This window comes from Gamsiella multidivaricata (assembly GCF_025024155.1).
Source record: "Gamsiella multidivaricata strain RSA 2152 chromosome Unknown BC939scaffold_71, whole genome shotgun sequence".
NCBI lineage: Eukaryota > Fungi > Mortierellomycota > Mortierellomycetes > Mortierellales > Mortierellaceae > Gamsiella > Gamsiella multidivaricata.
In genome coordinates this window covers 164,223-183,735 of record NW_026251779.1, presented here as the reverse complement: position 1 = coordinate 183,735, position 19,513 = coordinate 164,223, and the positions used below count along the sequence as shown (strand labels likewise).

At 47.8% G+C, this 19,513-nt stretch overlaps 6 protein-coding genes across 6 annotated transcripts; 3 read left to right on the top strand and 3 right to left on the bottom strand.

The window, feature by feature from the left end:
- Positions 1-137: 137 nt before the first annotated feature.
- On the bottom strand, positions 138-919 carry BC939DRAFT_521978 (uncharacterized protein). Its single transcript, XM_051561222.1, has one exon. It carries the CDS (start codon positions 777-779, stop codon positions 255-257), a length of 525 nt encoding a protein of 174 aa, XP_051408652.1. The 5' UTR covers positions 780-919; the 3' UTR covers positions 138-254.
- A 2,949-nt stretch (positions 920-3,868) lies between these two features.
- BC939DRAFT_462469 (uncharacterized protein) lies at positions 3,869-5,059 on the bottom strand. The gene is made up of 2 exons (XM_051557135.1): positions 4,348-5,059; positions 3,869-4,188 (listed from the first exon to the last, which is right to left on the bottom strand). The coding sequence occupies exons 1-2, from the start codon at positions 4,766-4,768 to the stop codon at positions 4,130-4,132; spliced, it is 480 nt and encodes a 159-aa protein (XP_051408651.1). The 5' UTR covers positions 4,769-5,059; the 3' UTR covers positions 3,869-4,129.
- A 7,737-nt stretch (positions 5,060-12,796) lies between these two features.
- On the top strand, positions 12,797-14,518 carry BC939DRAFT_462461 (uncharacterized protein). Its single transcript, XM_051557134.1, has one exon. It carries the CDS (start codon positions 12,959-12,961, stop codon positions 14,456-14,458), a length of 1,500 nt encoding a protein of 499 aa, XP_051408650.1. The 5' UTR covers positions 12,797-12,958; the 3' UTR covers positions 14,459-14,518.
- Positions 14,519-15,595: 1,077 nt separating this feature from the next.
- Positions 15,596-15,959, top strand: BC939DRAFT_401203 (dynein light chain 1 cytoplasmic; the record flags this gene model as incomplete). The annotated part of the gene is made up of 2 exons (XM_051552594.1): positions 15,596-15,800; positions 15,895-15,959. The coding sequence occupies 2 exons, from the start codon at positions 15,596-15,598 to the stop codon at positions 15,957-15,959; spliced, it is 270 nt and encodes an 89-aa protein (XP_051408649.1).
- A 367-nt stretch (positions 15,960-16,326) lies between these two features.
- BC939DRAFT_480223 (uncharacterized protein) lies at positions 16,327-16,788 on the bottom strand (the record flags this gene model as incomplete). The annotated part of the gene is made up of 1 exon (XM_051558918.1): positions 16,327-16,788. The coding sequence occupies one exon, from the start codon at positions 16,786-16,788 to the stop codon at positions 16,327-16,329; it is 462 nt and encodes a 153-aa protein (XP_051408648.1).
- A 199-nt stretch (positions 16,789-16,987) lies between these two features.
- BC939DRAFT_427601 (WD40-repeat-containing domain protein) lies at positions 16,988-19,339 on the top strand. Its single transcript, XM_051553191.1, has 4 exons — positions 16,988-17,347; positions 17,486-17,763; positions 17,862-18,387; positions 18,476-19,339. Exons 1-4 carry the CDS (start codon positions 17,255-17,257, stop codon positions 19,232-19,234), a joined length of 1,656 nt encoding a protein of 551 aa, XP_051408647.1. The 5' UTR covers positions 16,988-17,254; the 3' UTR covers positions 19,235-19,339.
- The last annotated feature ends 174 nt before the right edge of the window (positions 19,340-19,513 follow it).

The window sequence follows — 19,513 nt, the reverse complement described above, 5'->3', positions numbered from 1 at the left end:
CATTTGAAGTCCTCTATGGCTTCAATCCGCATGTCCCTGTATCCCTCCTCAGAAATGCTGTCGCCCCGAATGCCCACCCTGCGTCGCAAAGTCTCGTGACAGCGCATCAGACGAGACATCACCAAGTTCAAGACCATCTACGTGAAGCACAGAAAATTATGGCGGGTCAATATGACAAGTCGCATCGTCATGTCACTTTCAAGATCGGCGACCTTGTGTACTTGGACGCAACCAATATCGCCACCAGCCTTGACTCACCTGGGACCAAGCTCCATACCAAAGGCAAGAAGCTCCGCTCGAAGTATCTTGGTCCTTTCAAGATCGCTGATAGACCCAGCGCCTTGAATTATCGCCTGGCGCTGCACCCTGACAGCAAGGTCCACCCCGTTTTCCACGTCTCCTTGCTGAAAGCCGTCGTTGTCCGCGATACTTCTCAGTTCCCGGATGCAACACCGCCTGAATTGTTCCCTCTCCCTATTGAGGATGATTCTGGTCAGACTTATGAAGGCGAATGGGAAGTCGAATCCATTCTCAAACACCGCAAGAGCAAGGGCAAACTCCAGTACCTGGTTAAGTGGGTCGGCTACCCTATCTCTCAGTCGACGTGGGAACCGGAAGGTCATCTTGAGAATGCAAAGGAGTTGATTCAGGATTACAGAAGTTCTTCCCATCTGTGAAAAACTTTTTTTTAAAAGGGGGAGTGTTAACAAAAGTGACTGCTTTTGTGGACAAGGCGAACCTTGCCCACATTTGCTCTCTCTGTTTGCGACCTTTCTCATTCGCTAGAATTAACCTTTATGTTTTCTACGATTCCATATCCCTAAACAACGCGTCTTCTACGCGCACTGCTATGGCCGAGGCCTGTCTCTACACATCTAGATCCCTTTATTAACAACCAGATACTTGAGCGTCAGCTTAAGTATTCATCACTTGATAAGAGTCTAGACACATCCTTTTTATCTTTATTTTTCTATATAAGCTGGAGTGTGTTCCCTCCAAGATTAGTTCCTTAGTCCCAACCACACCAATAAACAATCCTTCAACACACTTACCTGCTCTCTCTGCCTCCTGAACACTCCAGTCCCCACGACTCGTAAGTCTTGTCAACTTACTCTTGATCTTGATTCGTGATTCCTGACTTACCTTGATCCAGATCCAGATCCTGACGTCCCTTTTATCTTGACCGCGTCACAAGGCAGCTTCCTGTTTGTTTTCTGTCCTACCTGCAGGCTTCCTTCACACCACAGTTAATAAATCCCATGTCTTTGAGGGTTCTCATTAAGAAAAAAAAAAAAAGAACGACTTCATTAATTGCTTATGCTGTAGAATACATGTGTGAACACTCTTTAAGTAGGGCCTTCGTATGTACACTAGGGACTAAAGAGATCGCTAAAGTTATAGCAATGCAGTAATGTCTTGTTGAACGTTGTATCAAGAAAATAAAAACGCGTTCATTCGGTCCCTGAAGTTGCTCCAGTAGTTTAATGGCGGACTCATCGTGGGTCAAGGTTTGCACTATCCGACGGTTCCTTCCAGACTATGCTCTGTACAATGAACACAAAAGAAGCTGAGCATTGTGTCCTATTCGGCTCGGTCGCTTTGCTATTTGCTCTGTGGAAATGGGCGCAGTTCAGTAGAAGAGGCAGAGCATCAGCATGTGCATATGCGCGTTTAGTTGCCACCATTAGCCTCTGTTAATAACATAGTTTCCTGTGTTCTCCGCTCCCTTCCCCACCTATCTCTTACCCCCACTCCTCTCCCCCTCCCAAAAGGCATGCGCGGTTGATTGTACAGTTCTATGGAGTGTAAGTACACCTCCTCTAAGCATAAGGCATCAACTCTTTTCTTTTTTCATTTCTTTTTTTATGGTGCTCACCAGGTACCGGGTCGGAAAAAGCATTGGTAGAACCACAGCGAATGTGACCAGAGGCGCGGTAAAAACTGTTGTCCGTTCTAAAGTGTCAAGAGTGTGTAGACGTGGTGAGGTGGTTCCTCCGTCTTTTTTTTTTTTTTTTTTTTTGGTTCGCCGGCACATGAGATATTTTGGGGTTCAGAATTAAGTAAGAGATGTGGCTCCACACACCACACCGATTAGGTATTTATTTGTATTAAATGTAATAGTGAGCTGGAGGTACACTTGTTAAACTAAATATACAGTGAACTCTGGTGAAATATGCGACAGCACATGCTAGTCGGTAAGCTGGGGCGGTGTTCTAAATAATGTTGCATAGCTGCTCTGATGTTGTGGAGGGGTGAAGTATACCCAGACGAAGGGTCAAGGCGAAAGCGAGAGCGATGCTGTTACCTTTACTTTATAATTCCCATTTCACTTTGGGAGCCCCCGTGGCATCGTTCTTGGATGTCGAGAGCTTGAAGCAGTGCTTGCTGACTGACGATGATAGTGGTGCTGGCAACATCAGACTGGGGAGAAGCTCAGAAAAAGTGCGAGCTGGGCGAGCTGGGTTTTATTGGGTAAAGACTGAGGTTCAAGTAAGGGAGGCGCGTATCTTGAATGCAGTAGTGTCAATATTTCTGTCCAGTACAACATCTCTGACATTGTTCCATAGGGTCGGCTATCGAAGCAGCTTTGCCATTTTCTCTCCCTGCTTTGCAACACTCTTGGCCAGTGTTTCTCAAAAATATTCGACTTTTATTCGACTCGTGCTAGGCCAATGTAACTGTCGAATCGAATTTCGAATTTCATTCGAATTTTACATTGGCCTAGCACGAGTCGAATAAAAGTCGAATATTTTTGAGAAACACTGCTCTTGGCGATATAGAATGGCTCGAAACTTCTCTTTTGTCAGCTTTCTCCCTTTAATCCGTTTGTGCTTGTTAATGCGATTGTACGTACTGTCGATAGGGAAGGTCCTGCAACTTCTTGATTCGAGCCCGTAACGCCGCGTGGGAAGGTTAGGAGGCAACAGGAACAGTATTTAACCTCCGACGTTTTTTCTTTCGCCTATTGATGTGGAGAGCGCCTTGGTCACTTGAAGCGAATAATCATCTTCCTTCGCAGCTGTTCCTCTGTCTATATGCCAATGTATTTATATGGTTTTCATCCTGCACATACCGCCTGTTTTTTTACCAACGGCCTTGTCTAGTCTAAAATCCAGCAGATTCCCCTCCCTATCTCTTTTCATCAACGGCAACTTTCAAGGCTCCTCTTATTGTTATGTGTTACAGTCACTTTTGGCCGGTGTCCCCTGGATATTCCTCCGACGCGTCTGGTTGTCAAACATAGCACGTCCCCCTTGTTGTCGTTCAGATTCTTTTTGCTTTGTTCGCGCGACAACAACATAGCAATGGAACACCATTCACAACAACAAAACGCAGGGATGGGTCCATTCTTTTTTATTTTATCCATCCCACTTTATCTGTGCAGCGCCACTGAAAGCACCTTGTGGGTTATTTCTGCTATGGACGTTTGGAAGGCCTACTCACGAAAAAAAAAGGCGCAAGATAGAGAATAAGTTATGTAAAGCTGAATATAGCACAGGTTCCCACCGTCCGTCCTCTTCGAATGCCCTCTTTCTTTGCGTGTCAGCGGAGCGTCATCTCTCAAGGACGAATGAAGGACAGCCTGAAAGTGTGAGGAAGATGGGCACAGCAAGCGATCTGGGCAAGAGGACCCGGACCTGTTTTCCTTTATCTTTCGCTTTAGAATATTGACCCGACTCTGTGGGATGTCAAGGTGGCCCAACCAAGAAACCCTAATAAACAAGCAACAACGATGACTGGTGTATTTCCGACCCTCTATCGGACGAGTCACAAAGAACGGCATTGAGATGCGATGGCTATGTTACAAAGGGCGTTAAATCGGGCACAATAGAAATAGAGAAACCCAAACGTCTTCTTCGCTCTTCAGTTTTTTTTTTCCCTTCGTTATCATGCGAGTTGCATTACCCAACGAAAACCGAAAATTTCCCCACAAAATATTAGTGGCGAAATATGTTTCTTCCTTCACCAACAAAAATTGCTATCGACTGGCTGCACACATGTGTAGATGAACAGGATTGGACAGAAAGGAAGATAAAGCGAATGTGAAAATGCGTCGAAACTGGTCTACATGCAAGCTGCATCCTTTTCTCATTTTACGGTTGTTCTAGCATGTTACTGCATGCATTCTTTAGTGCCTTGGTTGCTTCGTCATTCCACGATCCACAGTAGTCATGCTAGTCAAGGCAGGTAATGTTGTAAAAAAATAACACCATCCGGGACGATTTATTTACCTATGAGGCAAGACGGAGGTCTTTCTTTTTTCTTTTGCACGAGGAATTAGGTTTTTACTTTTACAAAGACGAACCGATTAAACGTTCAGTGGATCTCCTTGAACTCCTCCTTTAGGCGCGACCTTCGCTCCCCTCTGGACCCTGACCGAAGCAACAGAGTTGAAAACAAGGAGGAGGATAGAATTGTGTATCCGATAGATATTCGATGGATCAAACAATAGGGGGAGCGGACACACGCCCAGGTGCCACAGTTCGCTTTGACCCCATCGCGAAGCGCAACGGCCTCCGCTCTGTGCTTGTTGTGCTTCTACAGATGGATCAAAAGAGTGAGCAGCAAAAGCAGTGGAGAAATAGGCTAGACCTTCGTCCCGTCCACCCCTCTCATGTTCCATCTTGTTCGCATACATAAACAAATACGCACGCACACGCCTCCTCCTGTCTTTTGTTGGTTCTTCCTGTAGAGCATGGAAGAAAAGTTTCCTAGTTCTTCCTCGCGTATACAATCCTGAAACTGTCTGCAGATTAACATGGGCCATCGTCTCGGCGTAACCCTGGAACTCACTCGCTCCCTGCTCCCCTATCCTCTCTCCTGGCTCTTCTCTTTCCGGGGCAATTGAGAGTCATCTCAGAATCCTTCGGTCCTGACCTCTGCCGTCCCATAAGATAGGAGTCTACGCGTGTGACGATTTAGTCATAGTTTCTCCGCTGCATCATTCCCCCTGCTGTCGGTCATCTTTCTCTCCACAAGTATCAGTGTGAGCTACTTCTGTGTTCGCTATGCAGGATGTTGCGTTGTGCGCAAAAAAAAAAAAAAAAAAAAAAAAAAACAGCATAGACTGGCACAGATAACAATAGGCCGCCGCTCAGTAGGACAATGTCAACATGGCATCACTCACTAACAACGAGAAAGGAGAGGGGAATAACGGCCTGACGTACTGCTTCCTAGCGCCTTGACCTTGGTATATTTATGCCCCTTAGACCGTCGTCGCGGGTCGTCGTCGTCGTCATGGAAGAGAACTTCTGCAGACTACAAACAGAGAGAGAGCTCAACTGGCTCAAAACAATAGAGCGGAGAAAGCGAGGGGTGCACGCATACGACTGCGCTTGGGATAAAAATATCAATCCTATGCAGAGTGTGTGGAGGAGTTTGGGTATGGGAATCTATCACGCAACGAGAAAAGGATGCTGCTGCAACTACGTTCACTATATGCAAGTTGGGCTGAACTAACACAAAGAAAATAATCATGACAAAGGGGAAATGTGTTGTTTTGATCCTGCACGTCGAAAAAAAGGCGCGGGAACGTCGTACAGCATTGACTTGGTCTGGGCGCGTATTCCGAATACGGATGTACCTTCGTATGCAAGTTACCTGCAAGTCTCTTTTTTTTCAACAGCTGCAAATGTTGCACTAAGAGAGGGAGCCGTTGTGGACTTTTTCGCGAACATTCGCGGGACAGCGGCATCTCCATAACCTGACTGACATTGGCTCCACACATACAAGACAACTGTACATGTCCGGTACCTCTATCGCACATGCAATTGTTTGTAAAAGGCAATGATCGACATGAGAAGGTTGGTTCTTAGTTGCTCTGTGAACCCACCCTCATGCTTATGCTTGAATACTCTCTTTTCTTCTCTTTTCCTTTCCTTATCTTTTTTTTTTTTTTTTTTTTTTTTTTTTTAGTAGTAGTGGTTGAGGTGAGACCCCACCGATAGATCCAAGCGTTAGCGGTGCTCCATGGCAATTGTAAAGATATCCCGGTAGCGGATGATAATGCGCATAGTCTACTGTCTAATCTTGCGGTTCCAGGGAACAAACACGAGAAAAAGCAACCATTTACAGGACAGCACTTGTAGCATTCCGCTGCTTACAAATAAATACAAAAAAAAAAAAAAATGACGCTGCGCAAGGAGTCAGGAGGGAGATTGACGACTGGAGGAAGCGTTTTCTATTTCGAGCATCCCTATTCCTCATTCCTGGGATGCATATCCACGTACTAATTTGTATTCATAAAGGGTGGGCGACCATGCAAGGATGCAACGTTGTGCGCACCCTCTGTTAAAACATCGACGGGCTTATACGCCAGTAAAAAAAAAATGCTGTGAGCATTTTTTTATAGTAAGAGACAACACAGGAATGTTTCGCTTCTCTCGGAGCCGGTGCATGGTAGCACAAACAATCCCTTATATTTGAAAAGCCCATGGCAAGCATGTCCTTAACAGTTGCCAGACTACTTTCTGTTGACTGAAGAAGGGTATACAAAAAAATAGAGGCAGTGGAGGCAAAGAAGCATAGGTGAGTGAATGGGCTACTATAAAATAACCCAAATGAGGAAGAGAAAGAGAGAGAGAGCAACTGCTTCTGTCATATGTCAGAGACCTGCGTTGTGCTTTTCCCTCTGAACTCTCTCTCCCAAACCCTGGATTCTCGTGTTTGCTCGCTGTCAGGGATGATCAGGCTAAATAGCGTCGAGTTCCTTTGTATGCAGATGATGATTCTCAAAGACATTCGAATGCTGGAAACGTTTCTTATCAAAAAAAAAAGTGGGTAATGTTCAAGTCAGTTATCCCCTTACAATACAGTGAATTTTACCCCATCGCTCGGTAGGCTATACCCTGTCCGTGAACTACGTAGCTGAATAGGAACGGTACTACAGAACTCTAAAGTGAACAGCGCGAAGCTTCTACGTAAAGTGATTTTTTTTTCTACGCGTCGTTTCTTCAAAAGACGCGTCGATGTACCCATGAACTATCAACGTGACAGCTCTATTTCTTTTCCTAATAAATTGTGGGGGGGAACCTCCGTATGTGGAGTAAAAAAGAATCATTCGCCAAAGTAACGGAAACAAGGGTAGCGCGAGGCGGACAGAGTCATGGGTCCAGCACCCAAACGCGTGATTACCGTCTCTCGTGCGGCGCACTCGCACGCAATAGATTGGAGATTGAAAGAATATTGTTGCCGACACGGCAACTTCGATGTCTCATGTGTGAGAGAATCGCGGGTAGACTACAGTAGTCCACAGCTTCATATACATATATTTTTTAAAAAAAGCCTAGGGTTGGATAAGAGCATTAAGATCGGTTCCTATCATTGGTATGTGAACTTCTCCTTTGGTTCTTTTCAAAAGCGAGAACCCCAAAGGTCGCTCTGCAGTTCTGTTCTCCTTGCAGGCGAAGCAGAAGCTATCCTCAACATTTTTTCTTGTGTCCTTTTCATATGGGATCTCATATGAGTGACGACCGAGAGACCAGACCTTTGCACGTTGAACATCTAAAGAAAAGAAAAGAAAAGGTGTGGGGTCCAATCTTGATGATGTGCATGCATAAATCAGATGCCAATGCATGCATACAGAGCTTCAGGGCGCCGGAATCATTGTCCAGAGAGATAAAGAGAGAGAGTGAAAACATGCGTGATGAGGAAGATACCTCAAAGTCCTGGTGCATTCATAGAGCAAGTTCGGGCCCCGGCGTATGACGGTCTAGCGATACTTCAATGCATGTGCTGACAGGGTTTGTTAATCCTTCTTGGAGATTAAAAAATTGGACGTTCTGTTGAGAACTACGCTATACATAGACCGGCAGGACCATTGATGCCATTAGTTCTGTATTGAACATTATATTCATCCACACCAAAGAGCCAGGACTCAGTTGGTAGGCCATTTGTGGTCAGCACGCATGATCTGGACCGGAGTCAGGGTAGCGGAAACTGCAATTTGGGGATGGCCGAGTTTTCAGCACGATAATTTCACGGCCATGGTGAGCCGTCAGGCATTGCTTATTAGGCGCGTGTAACCAGTCTGGCGCGAAATGGAGGAGTACAGTGGACATGACAAGGGAACCATAGTGAGCCTACGATTGGTGCTCAATAGCAATTCTGGGGCGAGAGATGAGCAGCACAGATCCAATGGAGGTTAACACATGCTAGGCCTCAATACAAGTTGCCGCTGGTCACGGAGATCAAAGTCGTGATATTGGCTCCGGTGTCTCTGTGTTTTAAACGATAATGCAAACAGAGCCAAGTATTAAGATTGGCAAGCAAGTAGTGAACCGGTTTATGGAGAACATATTCAAATATTACTCTTTCAGGCTTGATGCGGGAAGCCATCATTCCCTATTGAGAAGTATATGAGGTTCTTTCGGTAGTCATTCAAATCGCACAGAGCATTGCCAGATCCTAAACCAGGAATAGCTACCTGGTCCTACCGAAGGATCTGCTTTCTACACATTTGCTCCGTTTCGAAACAATTGCAATGGAAAGTTGTAAACAAGGTTGATAACGCCCAATATTTTTATTTGCCTGCAGACCAACCGCTAGTGCCTTTTCCTTTGCAAGCCGTGGAACTTATGCGTAGTTTTGTCTCCACCTTCCTGTCATACTTTTTTTCTAACCCATGTCTCTAACTGTGCTGGGATGCTACCTTGTCTATGTTAAATTCCGATGTTCGAGGGGTCATCTGTCCAATCTCCGCCTGGTGTCTTTCCCTTTATTCCATCCTACACCAAGGGAGATTTTGCGTAGTTCGACCGATGCGATGATGCGAATCACCATGCCCATCTCGCCATGCCTGCAACTGGACGCCAAAATTTTATGTCCATGGAGTACGTCCTTTTAGGTGTCCGCTCGCTCGTATCTAGCTGCCACTCATATGTTTCTCGATCGATGGAACAAGTAGCTGTTTCTTCGTCTACGGCCACGTGGTTACGCAGAAACGTGGTTGCTGCAGATGGTCGAGGTTAATCTCTTGTAGCAGCAGCAATGGTCTATCCGACACAGAGGTAACCAGTGGTCTTTGTTTGCAGGGTCCATGTTTGATTCGGATTACCTCAACTGGGCGCAATTTGCGTCTGGTCTTGTTCGTATGAGTAAGGGACGCGAACAAAGTGCGCGCGCGCGAAAGAAAATCAGCCCGCCCACTGACTTGCTTTGGTTCTATTCTCCTCTCTTCTCCGCATAGACGAAAAGTATTGTCTATCAAAATTGCCAAAGAAAGTAATGTGTGTCAATAGTATAATTTTTGCAGATCAGATTGATGGATCTACGTGTTTTTCTAATGTGCGTGTTCGCTTTTTCAACCATTGATCATCCGGTACAGCTGCCGGCGCTTTCTCTGTCAGCCAAATGGGCGACTCGATGGGTTGGCAACGCAGCAACACGGTGGGATTTTCCTGTGTGCAGTGGGAGAGCGAGAGGTTGGTCTGATGCGACTCGCAATCGAGATAAAGGATCCCTGGAGATTTCTTTTACGTTTAGGGAGGTTGATGATGTGCTGCAGCCAGCTGCAGAGAGTAATTCACACGTGAAAAACAGAGGGACTGAATAGCGGCGATTGAATGCAGCAAACGCGTTTTTAGATTATTATTAAAGCGCACTCGCAGTTGTTTTGTGATCTGAGCGTGAATTCACCAAACACAAAGAAACCAAAAGCGGTCGTGCTCGATATATCGAGGACTGAATAGGCCCTCCGATTCAGTCGATTCGATTGGAGGACAGACCAGGTGTTCACTTTCCTATCTTGTGCTTTGCTACTCCGCCAGTAAAGGCCATTTGCCCAAATGGACCTCACCTCCTTCATATGCATCCGGGTCGTAGCAGCAACACGTACGTGCAGTGTATGGATAGCCCGCCACCACCGCTGCCGACCTCGACCTCGACCTCGACCTCGACTTCGACCTTCTTTATCCGAACTGATGCCGCAATCACATTCAGTCTCATGGGTCCCTGGTTCTAAACAAAAGTGCCTTTCGAGATTGAATCAGCACCGTGTGGTGCACCGTACATGTACTCTACAGCACTATCCATCCTCCCTTGCTGGTGGAAAGGCAGACAAGTGGTACACAATCGTGCAGAATCGACCCACGACTCGGGTTGGTTTGTATTCAAACAAAAAGAGCCATCCATCTGTCTTGTTCATGTTTGCAGAGGAACATATGAAAGGGATCAGCAATGGAGGTTATTGTAACCCATACGCGATATGATATCCCCACCTTTCCCCCCTCCCCCTCCTCTTACCCCCTTTTTTTTATTTGCTTGCAAGCTACCTTCAACATGTTTGCTTTTTTAAGAATAAGCCGGGGGTGTTGGGACGTAACGATAGACACGGGTATCGAGTGATAGATTCTGAGGAGGACCGACCATTGGGCACATCTGGCCAACACCACCCTCCTTCTTTTTTGATGAGATCGCGGGGAAGGAGGTGAGGCTATGGCTGCCCCGTTGGCCCTGTATGACGGTGCTTACGGTGTCAATGGCTCATCTGTTTGCATTCCGTGCCACCCCCATCCCATGCTTTCACACCCCACTCGTATCCCCATGGCGATGACCGAGGACATCGAGCGGGGTCAATGCTAACATGCTAAGGCCATATGCGATCGGACATGGATGCACCAGCAGCATGCAACGACTCCAGCAACTGCGACAACAACAAACAACAGTGGTGTCAACAACAACGCATGCTGACGGGTTGCCCAAAAGTACACGCTTCTCCCCCCACGCAATACGCAATATCCAAAAGAGGGCGCGACATGTTTGAGTGCCGTGTAATTGCTATTGCTAGGCTGGATGGAGAGAATGCAGAGGGATTTCGAGTGTGGTCATTCTCGCTAACCAATGGACTACCACCTGTTGCGACGATCTCTTCCGATAGTCGACATGTTTGCAGAAATATGATCAAACCGTCCTATCGACGCATCTTCTCCACCATTCCTGTTTCCGTCCTCATTCTCTTGATTACTGCCAAGGATACAAGGATCGCAACGGACGACTGTGCATGCAATTGCGAAAAGTGTGTTATAGCGAGGCAGGGACCTTATCTCGTTCGCTGCTTTGCTGTGGATGAGTTGTGATCTATGCCCTAGGTTGATAATAGATGACTAAAGTATAGCCTGCAGCAGCAGAGGGTTTTTCCTTCTTTCCTTCCTTTTTTTTAGCGGGATTAAGTGAGTAGTAGTGCAAGCAAGACGCAATTGAGACCTGGTTTTGACATGGTCCTTTCCCCCCATCCTCTGTTATATGAAATCGATATCTCTGGCATAGACTGCAGTGATGATGAATGTATTGTAAACGGCTGGTCTTCAATAGGCATTGACTCAGTCGTATTCAATCGATGGTGTATTATATCCACAACACATGGGAGGAGGTCTGCCTCTGGCTCATCGACTATCGCCCCATCCCCCACCTTGCTTATCCACCCACTTCGCTGTCCCAGGGTAGAAGGCAATAAATAGGCAGCCTGTCCTCTTCTTTTCTTCCGCTTCTGGTTTCCTTGCTACGCCGCTTCCTCTCTCACCCTCTCACCCTCTCACTCGAAACCGCTTTCTCCCCCATCCTCCTCCTTTGCCACTTCCGCTTTTATTTTTATTCTTTATTCTTTATTCTTGTTCACTTTCTCTTTTTCTCACTCCTTTTGCTCCGTTCTAGTTTGCCCTTTAACGTCGAGCACAACAACACTCTCCGACTGCATTTAGCATCTCGTTTGTTCATTTGCATTTGCATTCCTCCCTTTTGTTACGATCTACTTGGTAAGTAATACTTTCATACTTCGGATTCTCTATTTTTTTTTTTCACACCTTGAATTACATAGTGCACTGCCTGGGTTATATGATCTCTCTGCCCCATGCTCTCATGTTTATTATCATAATCCCAACAACAAACAACAAATGACAGCAACGCGCGCGCTCTCCTACCCTCTGGGAAGGACGGCAGCAACAGCCACCCAACATCCTCAATGGTCCAATGGCGTAAGCAAATTGGCAAAGTAGCGGCAGATGGGCCGTTCCTTGTTCAACCTTGATACCCTTGTTCCCTATTTCCCCGCCCTGTTTCACTTGGTATTACATCCTGGAGACGCATTTCATATGATGCACCACCGACACGTGTCTGCGCTCCCCAATGCCCAACCCCAAAAGCACCACGTTCGACTTGTGCTTGCTACAGGGCGCGGCAAGCCATTATAGTCCGGGGCTGATTTCCTTACCCTGCAGCCCTTTTCTGCCTACCTGCCTGTCTGCCTGGTGGCTGCCTGCATGTATGCATGCATATTGCATTCTTTGGAAGTTTAGTTGATTTTTGCTGCCACACAGTCCTGTGTGTATCATTCCCTCCTTTCCGCCCCTTGTGGACGGGGCATACGATGGTACAACGGTCCTGTCCTGTCCCTCCAAATGCAGTCTCCTCAGGGTGCTTCGTGCGAGAAAAAAGAAGAGCAGACGGTGTGCTTTCCTGTGTTTTCTTCCTCTCCATCTGCCGGCGTACACTGAATTCATATCCCACAAAGACAAGGGCTCAAACGGTCCATGGACATGGACATGGACATGGGCGCTGTTGTACTCTCTTTCACCTTTTTCTATGGGATGTGTCCTCTGCCCCTACTCCATGCCCCTCAAAGCCCTTCCGTCGTCCCCTCGCGGTTTGTTCAGTACCCCTGATTATCCTCACCATCGACCAACTAACCAACCAACCAATACCCCCTGTGAGGCAGCAGCTGTTGGTCGCATATCCAAAGATGCATGTGTCTATGTGTCTATGTGTCAACAGAGCAATGTGCATTATCTCTCCTCCTCACCCTCACCCTCACCCTCACCCTCACCCTGCAATCCCCCTTTTCTTGCGAACGATGTTGTCGTCGTGTCAGTCGCTTCCCTTTTCTCTTCGCTCTTGCTGACCCTCTTTCTCTTATATACCCTCCCCACCAAAAGGTCCCTCAGTTCTCAAGTAAACCCAATCCATAATGCCCAAGCGAAACAAGACCGCCCGTGCAGCCGCCGCGGCCCCTCCTCGTCATAACTCCTCCGACTCTGAGAACTCGGACATCGAGGATCGTTCGCACTCTCGCACCTCAACCTCCTCGGTCGAGGAGGATCATGTCAAGGAGCAGAACGGCCACGCCCACATCAGCACCACACAGAAGGACAGCTCGGTTAGCTTCATCAGCCGCGTGAGCTCCATCCCCCTGATCCACGACAGTGTCACGACCTTGCACTCCTATGCCAAGGACAACAAGTACGGCCGCTATGCGCTCGATACCGCCGGATCTGCCGTCGAGACCGTCAACAAGTACACAGAGGGCTATCAAAGCCGTCTCCAGCCTCACCTTCAGCCCCACATTGCCAAGGTCGACCAGCTGGCCACCAAGTCTCTGGACCTCATCGAGGGAACCTTCCCTATTGTTACAAAGCCCACATCCGAGATTGTGACCCAGGTCAAGAAGCCCATCGTGTACGTTGAGGAGTCATCCAAGAACGCCTATACCCAGATCCAGTCGACCATCGATACCCGTGTCACCGCCCCTGTCAAGTCGGTCACCTCAAGCATCGCCTCTACTGCCTCTTCGACGGTCAACAGCATCACTTCCACTGCTGTCTCGACCCGCGATCAGATCACGACCGCTGCGACCTCGACTGCCAACAACATCACCACAGCGGCCACGTCGACGGCCACCAACATTGCCACCAAGGTCAACACTCATGCTACCCCCTTGGTTGATGGCCTTGAGACAATCGTCAACCGTTACTTGCCTAGTGATGCCGAGTTCGAGAAGACTTCCGTTGTTCAGACCAACCAGGCCACCCGTGTTGTCGACATTGGTCGATCTGTCTCCCTTCGTGTCACTCGCCGCGTCAGTGTTGCTGTGGCTCCTGTCACCAAGTCCGCCAATGACTTGCGCACTGCTGCCGAGAAGAATACCGTTGTTGTCAAGTCCAAGGACCAGCTCAACGCCTTGAACACCCGTCTCACTGCTCTCCTCGAGTCTCTTCGTGTGCACTCCAAGGAGCTCCAGGAGAATGTTCAGAAGGCCCCCCGCGAGGCCTCTAGTAAAGTCCAGCTGCGTGTCTCCGAACTGAGCACCAAGGTACTTTCCGAGATCGACTCGCTTTCATCCTACTTGAAGGAGCACAGTCCTGCATTGCCCGAGTTCGTCCAGGTCCGCCTTCAGCCCCTGGTGTCCTTTGTCAACGACCGCTACGTTGTTATGAAGGGCGAGCTTAGCAAGAAGGACGTTTCTGCTGTTCAGAAGGCACGCAACATTCTCCACATGACCACCGAGGAGACTTTGCCCATCTTGCAGAACGCTGCTCAGGATATTCGTGAGTCTTTGACCAACTATCAGGTCAAGGCTCAGGAGAGTGTTCACAAGGGTCTGATCAAGGTCCAGGATGTCAACTCTTCCGTACATCTGGCTGCTGCCCGTGTCTACCACTCTGCACGAGTCATCCTCGTTGGAAAGTAGACATGTCTTATTCAGTTAGCTTTTCTTATTTCATTTAAATAAAACTTAAGAAAAAAATGGAATATTGGTCAAAGCGAGACGAATGAATGCAGCCTTTGGCACACCAGAAAGACAATGCAGCAACGCAGCCTAAAGGGGCTACCATTTTCTGCATTGTTTGCCTGAGCGTCCTTCGATTTATTTATCTGATGCAAGTACCACTGGATCAAGGTTCATGCGGAGGCCAAGAAATGAACATGAAAATGTAGTTCTGGGGAAGTCGAGGGAGACGACGTCAGTGGTGGTCCCCTGCAGCCGGTGCTCAACTTGATCGATATCTCCAGCGCCTTATCCTGGGACTGAACGAGGGGCCCTGAAGGCAGTGCTTTGTACTTTGCAACAACGCTTTGATACTCGGAAGCGTAGCCTTTTGGGCAGCCTGGCACAGAGAAAGATATCAGGTGACCAAGGCGCTGCAAAACGAAAAAAACGGTTACCCATTGGTCTTCTTTGACATCTCTCTCTCTTGCCCTGATCCACACCTTCACAGCTTAACCCTCAAGTCTTCCATCTTACCATTCCACCCATTTCACCAACAAACCCTCGGTAAGCGCTCCAATCTCAGTATCTCAGTCCAAAAACCGATTCAGGGCACACTCACGCTTCCGCGGGATTCAGGAACGGAATCAATTCTCGTCGACTCTAACATCGTTTCTCGGCCGGAGGACAGCTAAGGCTAAGATCCGACAGTGATACATTCATAAGTCCAGGATCAATTGAGGCCAGTTAACCTCTAAAGTACGCTGGCGCCCAGCACAGCACTCTGTCCGACTCATTAGAGCTCAGCGCACCCACCAATTCCAAGGAATAGCAATTTCGGTGGCAAACTCAGGCGGTTCTCATTCTTGGCGTCCTAGTTTTTTATTTTTATTTTTTTTTCGTTGCCTCAATACGCAAGGATCGCGATCTTTTTTCGGGCCAGACACTGTGGACAGTTCGGTCGTGATTTTCATGTACAACACAGCTCTGACAATTCTTGGCAGATAATTGCTGTTTTACTTCCTTTTTCGTCACCGCACCCATTCATCTACTCACGTCTTGTTCACGTACATAAGCGTCCAGAAAGAAACTCTCCAATCAGAGTGACGATTGCCCGCCATGGTCGACACACGCCCGACGATAAAAAATGCGGACATGACAGAAGAGATGCAGCAGGAGGCTGTTGAGTGTGCCACTCGAGCGTTCGAAAAGTACACCGTCGAGAAAGATATCGCTGCCTTCTTAAAGAAGGAGTTCGATAAGAAGTACGGAGCGACCTGGCATTGCATTGTTGGACGCAACTTTGGAAGTTATGTTACACATGGTAAGCGTACATAGTCACTGCTAGAAGGACTTGTGGTATTGCTAAGCATTTGGATACTGAAGCGCTCCCTCATTCCCCTGTTGTCGACCATTAGAAACCAAGCACTTCATCTATTTTTACTTGGACCAGATTGCAATCCTGCTCTTCAAGAGCGGATAGATTGCGTTCTTAGCGGTTTCCTGTATATTACACGAGTGCGTCTCACAGGAGCCCACGCATCCTTTTTTTTTTTTTTTTTCACCAAAGTTGGGTTCGCAGAACCCCCAATCATTAATTAGCGCCTTCTAGCGATGAGCACACTGACATTTACCACTTCACTAAAATATCCATGTTCACAAAACTTCATCTTCTGAAGAGCAAGCCAATGTTCTATCCACATCTTCCATGCATCGGCAGTGTGGAAATCGGATCGTTTGATGGTGATACAACTTGATAATCCTTTATGTATGTTCCTGTGCAGATTGCCCTTCAAGTCAATATGATCCCTTATGCGAATTCCTCTGCTGAAAAAGCCAGCTACCCTCCCTCATGCCTTGACGTCCGTGCCAGTGCTAGCCTCAGCCTCACCAGCCTTCTTGGCCGCCTGAACGCTGTGGCTAGGCCTCATCCTCCAGCCCTTGAGACGGTTCAACATCCTTGATCGCTCATTGACAGCATCCTGGATTCCGAAAGCGGCGCTATCGGGAGCATCTGGCCATTTAAATTCTTGATCGATTGTGACAACCGCCTTCTTGAACTTTTGGCGCTTCAAAATCGTGTTTCCTCCGGAACCCGCGAGTTTTGCGGGCATGTTGGCGGTGCGGACGGTGAGTACGTTGAGCTTATAGATATTGGAGAGATAAGACTTGATATCAAACTTGTTCATCGAGGGAGGGACTCGGAAGGTAAGAGTGTTGGAGACGGCGGGGATGTTGGGTCCATTGCGAACGAGTTTGAGTACTGTCGAGGGGAAGTACAGCTTCTTCAATCCTTCCTTGAGCATTGGCATGGCTACTTGTCCGAACTGTCTTTATGGGATAGGGTAATGGGAGTCGCCTTGCTGATTCGAAAGTGTTGTCTTGGGCCTGAAGAGCTTGAGCAAAGGTTGCCTAGACACGGATGGTGAAGCTGAATGTAGGGTCAGGGTGCACTTGTTGTCTTTTCCGTTCTCCCGTTCTCCGGGGAAAGGATCCCCTGAGAATGTCGTCCCAAGGGGACTGCCGATTTGTAGACGTTTGTTTTGATTTTAATTACTTTTTCTTTTTTTCTAATGAAGCCACATTCTTGAGCCAACAGGCTGTTCTTGTGCATGCTGCCTTATATGTTTTCTGCCTGTCTTTTTGCCCTGCCGCCTTCACATCCAACCCTCAGCGATCCTTCTTTCTCTCTCGGTGTCTCCTGTTTTGTAACGCTGCTTTCGTCTCTTGCATCCCATACTTCGAGCCAACTTTCCCGGTCTTCAGAGTTTGTACATCATGTCGAGCGATTTCAAGTCCTTGACGGTCAAAAAGTATCCCCGTCTTCCAGGACGCAAGACCGCAGAATCCAGATACTGGCGCAAGTTCAAGGTAGGATACAACACCATCTCGAGTCGGCACCAGAAGCTGTATTGTTTGCATGTTGATACTAGGTCAATTGTGCCTCTCCGTCCATGGCTACTATCATTTGTTGCTAATGTCTGGTTGTGTATGATCGATCTCCTGTAGTCCCCAATTGTTGTCAAGGAGTTCGCTGCCGTTTCATCTATTCACTTCTCAGAGACTAGTCCATACGATTTTGCGGTGACAGCTTCGACACGTGTCCAGATCTACAGCTCAAAGACACACCAGGTCAAGAAGACTATTTCACGATTCAAGGATGTAGCATATTCGGGAACGATCAGAGCAGACGGACGTCTTGTGGTCGCAGGAGACGCAACAGGCCTCATTCAGATCTTTGACGTCGGGAGCAGAGCCATTCTCAGAACATTCAGGGACCACAGACAGTAAGTACCTAATTGCCCTCACAAGATGAAGCAGTGGCTTTGAATGATCAAGGGAGCAGATTATTAAATATGGACGTACATCTCTGTTGTCGACTTAGTCCTGTCCATGTGGCCAAGTTCTCAAGCGACAAGACCCAGATCATGTCTGCTTCGGATGACAAGACTGTCAGGATTTGGGACATGCCCAGCGAGACGCCCTTGATGATCTTCAGTGGACACGAGGATTACATCCGCACCGGAATGGTCTCTCACGACAATCCTCATCTGATCCTGTCCGGATCCTATGATCAAACCGTGAAGTTGTGGGATATGCGCACTCAGGGATGTGTCATGACCATGAACCACGGCGCTCCCGTCGAGTGCGTAGAGATGTTTCCTGACGGCGGAGTCGTTGTCGCGGCTGGTGGACCAAGTCTGAAGGTCTTTGATATTTTGTCAGGAGGACGTCCCATTCACTCTCTTTCCAACCATCAAAAGACTGTCACCTCACTGTGCTTTGACCACTCGTACTCGCGACTCTTGACTGGTTCTTTGGATCAGCACGTCAAGGTCTACAATGTTCAGGACTACAGCGTCGTACACAGCGTCAAATACCCAGCACCCGTCATGAGTGTTGCTCTCTCGGTATGTACTCGGCCTTTAATATTTCTCATAGGCTGGACAGCCTACTGTTGACAACCACTAATTGAACATTCGTTGCTGTGGACTATAGCCTGATGACACACATTTGGTAGCAGGTATGGCCGGTGGTTTGCTCTCGATCCGTCAGCGTGTTGTTAAGAGCGCAGAGGTGCAAACAAGGCGTGCACAGGAGGAGCAAGTCCGCGCTGGAAGCTACAAATATTTCGTCCGAGGCCAAAAGACGGCGGGCGAGGGCGACTTTACAGTGGAATCACAGAAGAAGCGTCGTCTTCGAGAATATGACAGATACCTCAAGGCGTTCCAGTACGGAAATGCCCTGGATGCTTGCTTGAGAACCAACCAACCTGCTGTCACGACCGTCTCGCTTATTCAGGAGTTAATTCACCGTGATGGTCTCCGTCAGGCTCTGTCAGGAAGGGACGATATCTCACTGGAGCCTCTTGCACAGTTTTTGGTCAGGAACATCAACAATCCCAGATACACGGCACTGCTGGTCGATGTGACCATGGTCATGATCGACATGTACACAACTGTCTTGGGACAGTCCCCCCTGATTGACGAACTGTTCATGAGGTTGCGAGAAAAGGTGAAACTGGAGATTGCGTTTCAAAAGCAATTGTTCTCGGTAGTGGGATCGATGGAGATGTTGTTTGCCAAGAGTACTTCAACCTCCGTGGGCGTCGCTGTCCATAACGAGCTGGCCTCAGCGTCCGCGAGCAGCAATGTCATTTCTTCTACAAGAGCAAGAATAACGCCATCCTCGACTGCCCCATCAGAAACAGCATCATCAACCTCATCCACGATACAGTCAAGCATCAAGGCATACTAAAAGAGAGCAGTCATCTTATCATCACCATCATCTGCTCGACTATCTACAAACTCATTTCAGTTCAAAACGGATTAGAGTGCCGGCTGGACCACCATCAACGCATAGTAATAAACTTTTTTTTAAAGTCATTCATTCAGTCCTGGCTCGTTTTCAAAGGGTTGCCTGATCAAGCAAAAGATGGGCGACAATGAATGCCCATATTTGGAAGGTGAGATGGCCTGTGCCCACAGCTGTAGACTCTTAAAAGGCCACTTGTCCTCTTTCTTCCTCCCTACTTAA

Bases quoted from the DNA above. Each gene is read 5' to 3' on its own strand.
- BC939DRAFT_521978 (XM_051561222.1), bottom strand. From the start codon at position 779: ATGAGAAAGGTCGCAAACAGAGAGAGCAAATGTGGGCAAGGTTCGCCT.
- BC939DRAFT_462469 (XM_051557135.1), bottom strand. From the start codon at position 4,768: ATGGCCCATGTTAATCTGCAGACAGTTTCAGGATTGTATACGCGAGGA. The intron at 4,189-4,347 runs CTAAAGGAGGAG...TTACAACATTAC, and splicing joins GAGGGGAGCGAAGGTCGCGC to CTGCCTTGACTAGCATGACT.
- BC939DRAFT_462461 (XM_051557134.1), top strand. From the start codon at position 12,959: ATGCCCAAGCGAAACAAGACCGCCCGTGCAGCCGCCGCGGCCCCTCCT.
- BC939DRAFT_427601 (XM_051553191.1), top strand. From the start codon at position 17,255: ATGTCGAGCGATTTCAAGTCCTTGACGGTCAAAAAGTATCCCCGTCTT. The intron at 17,348-17,485 runs GTAGGATACAAC...GATCTCCTGTAG, and splicing joins GATACTGGCGCAAGTTCAAG to TCCCCAATTGTTGTCAAGGA. The intron at 17,764-17,861 runs GTAAGTACCTAA...TTGTCGACTTAG, and splicing joins ACATTCAGGGACCACAGACA to TCCTGTCCATGTGGCCAAGT.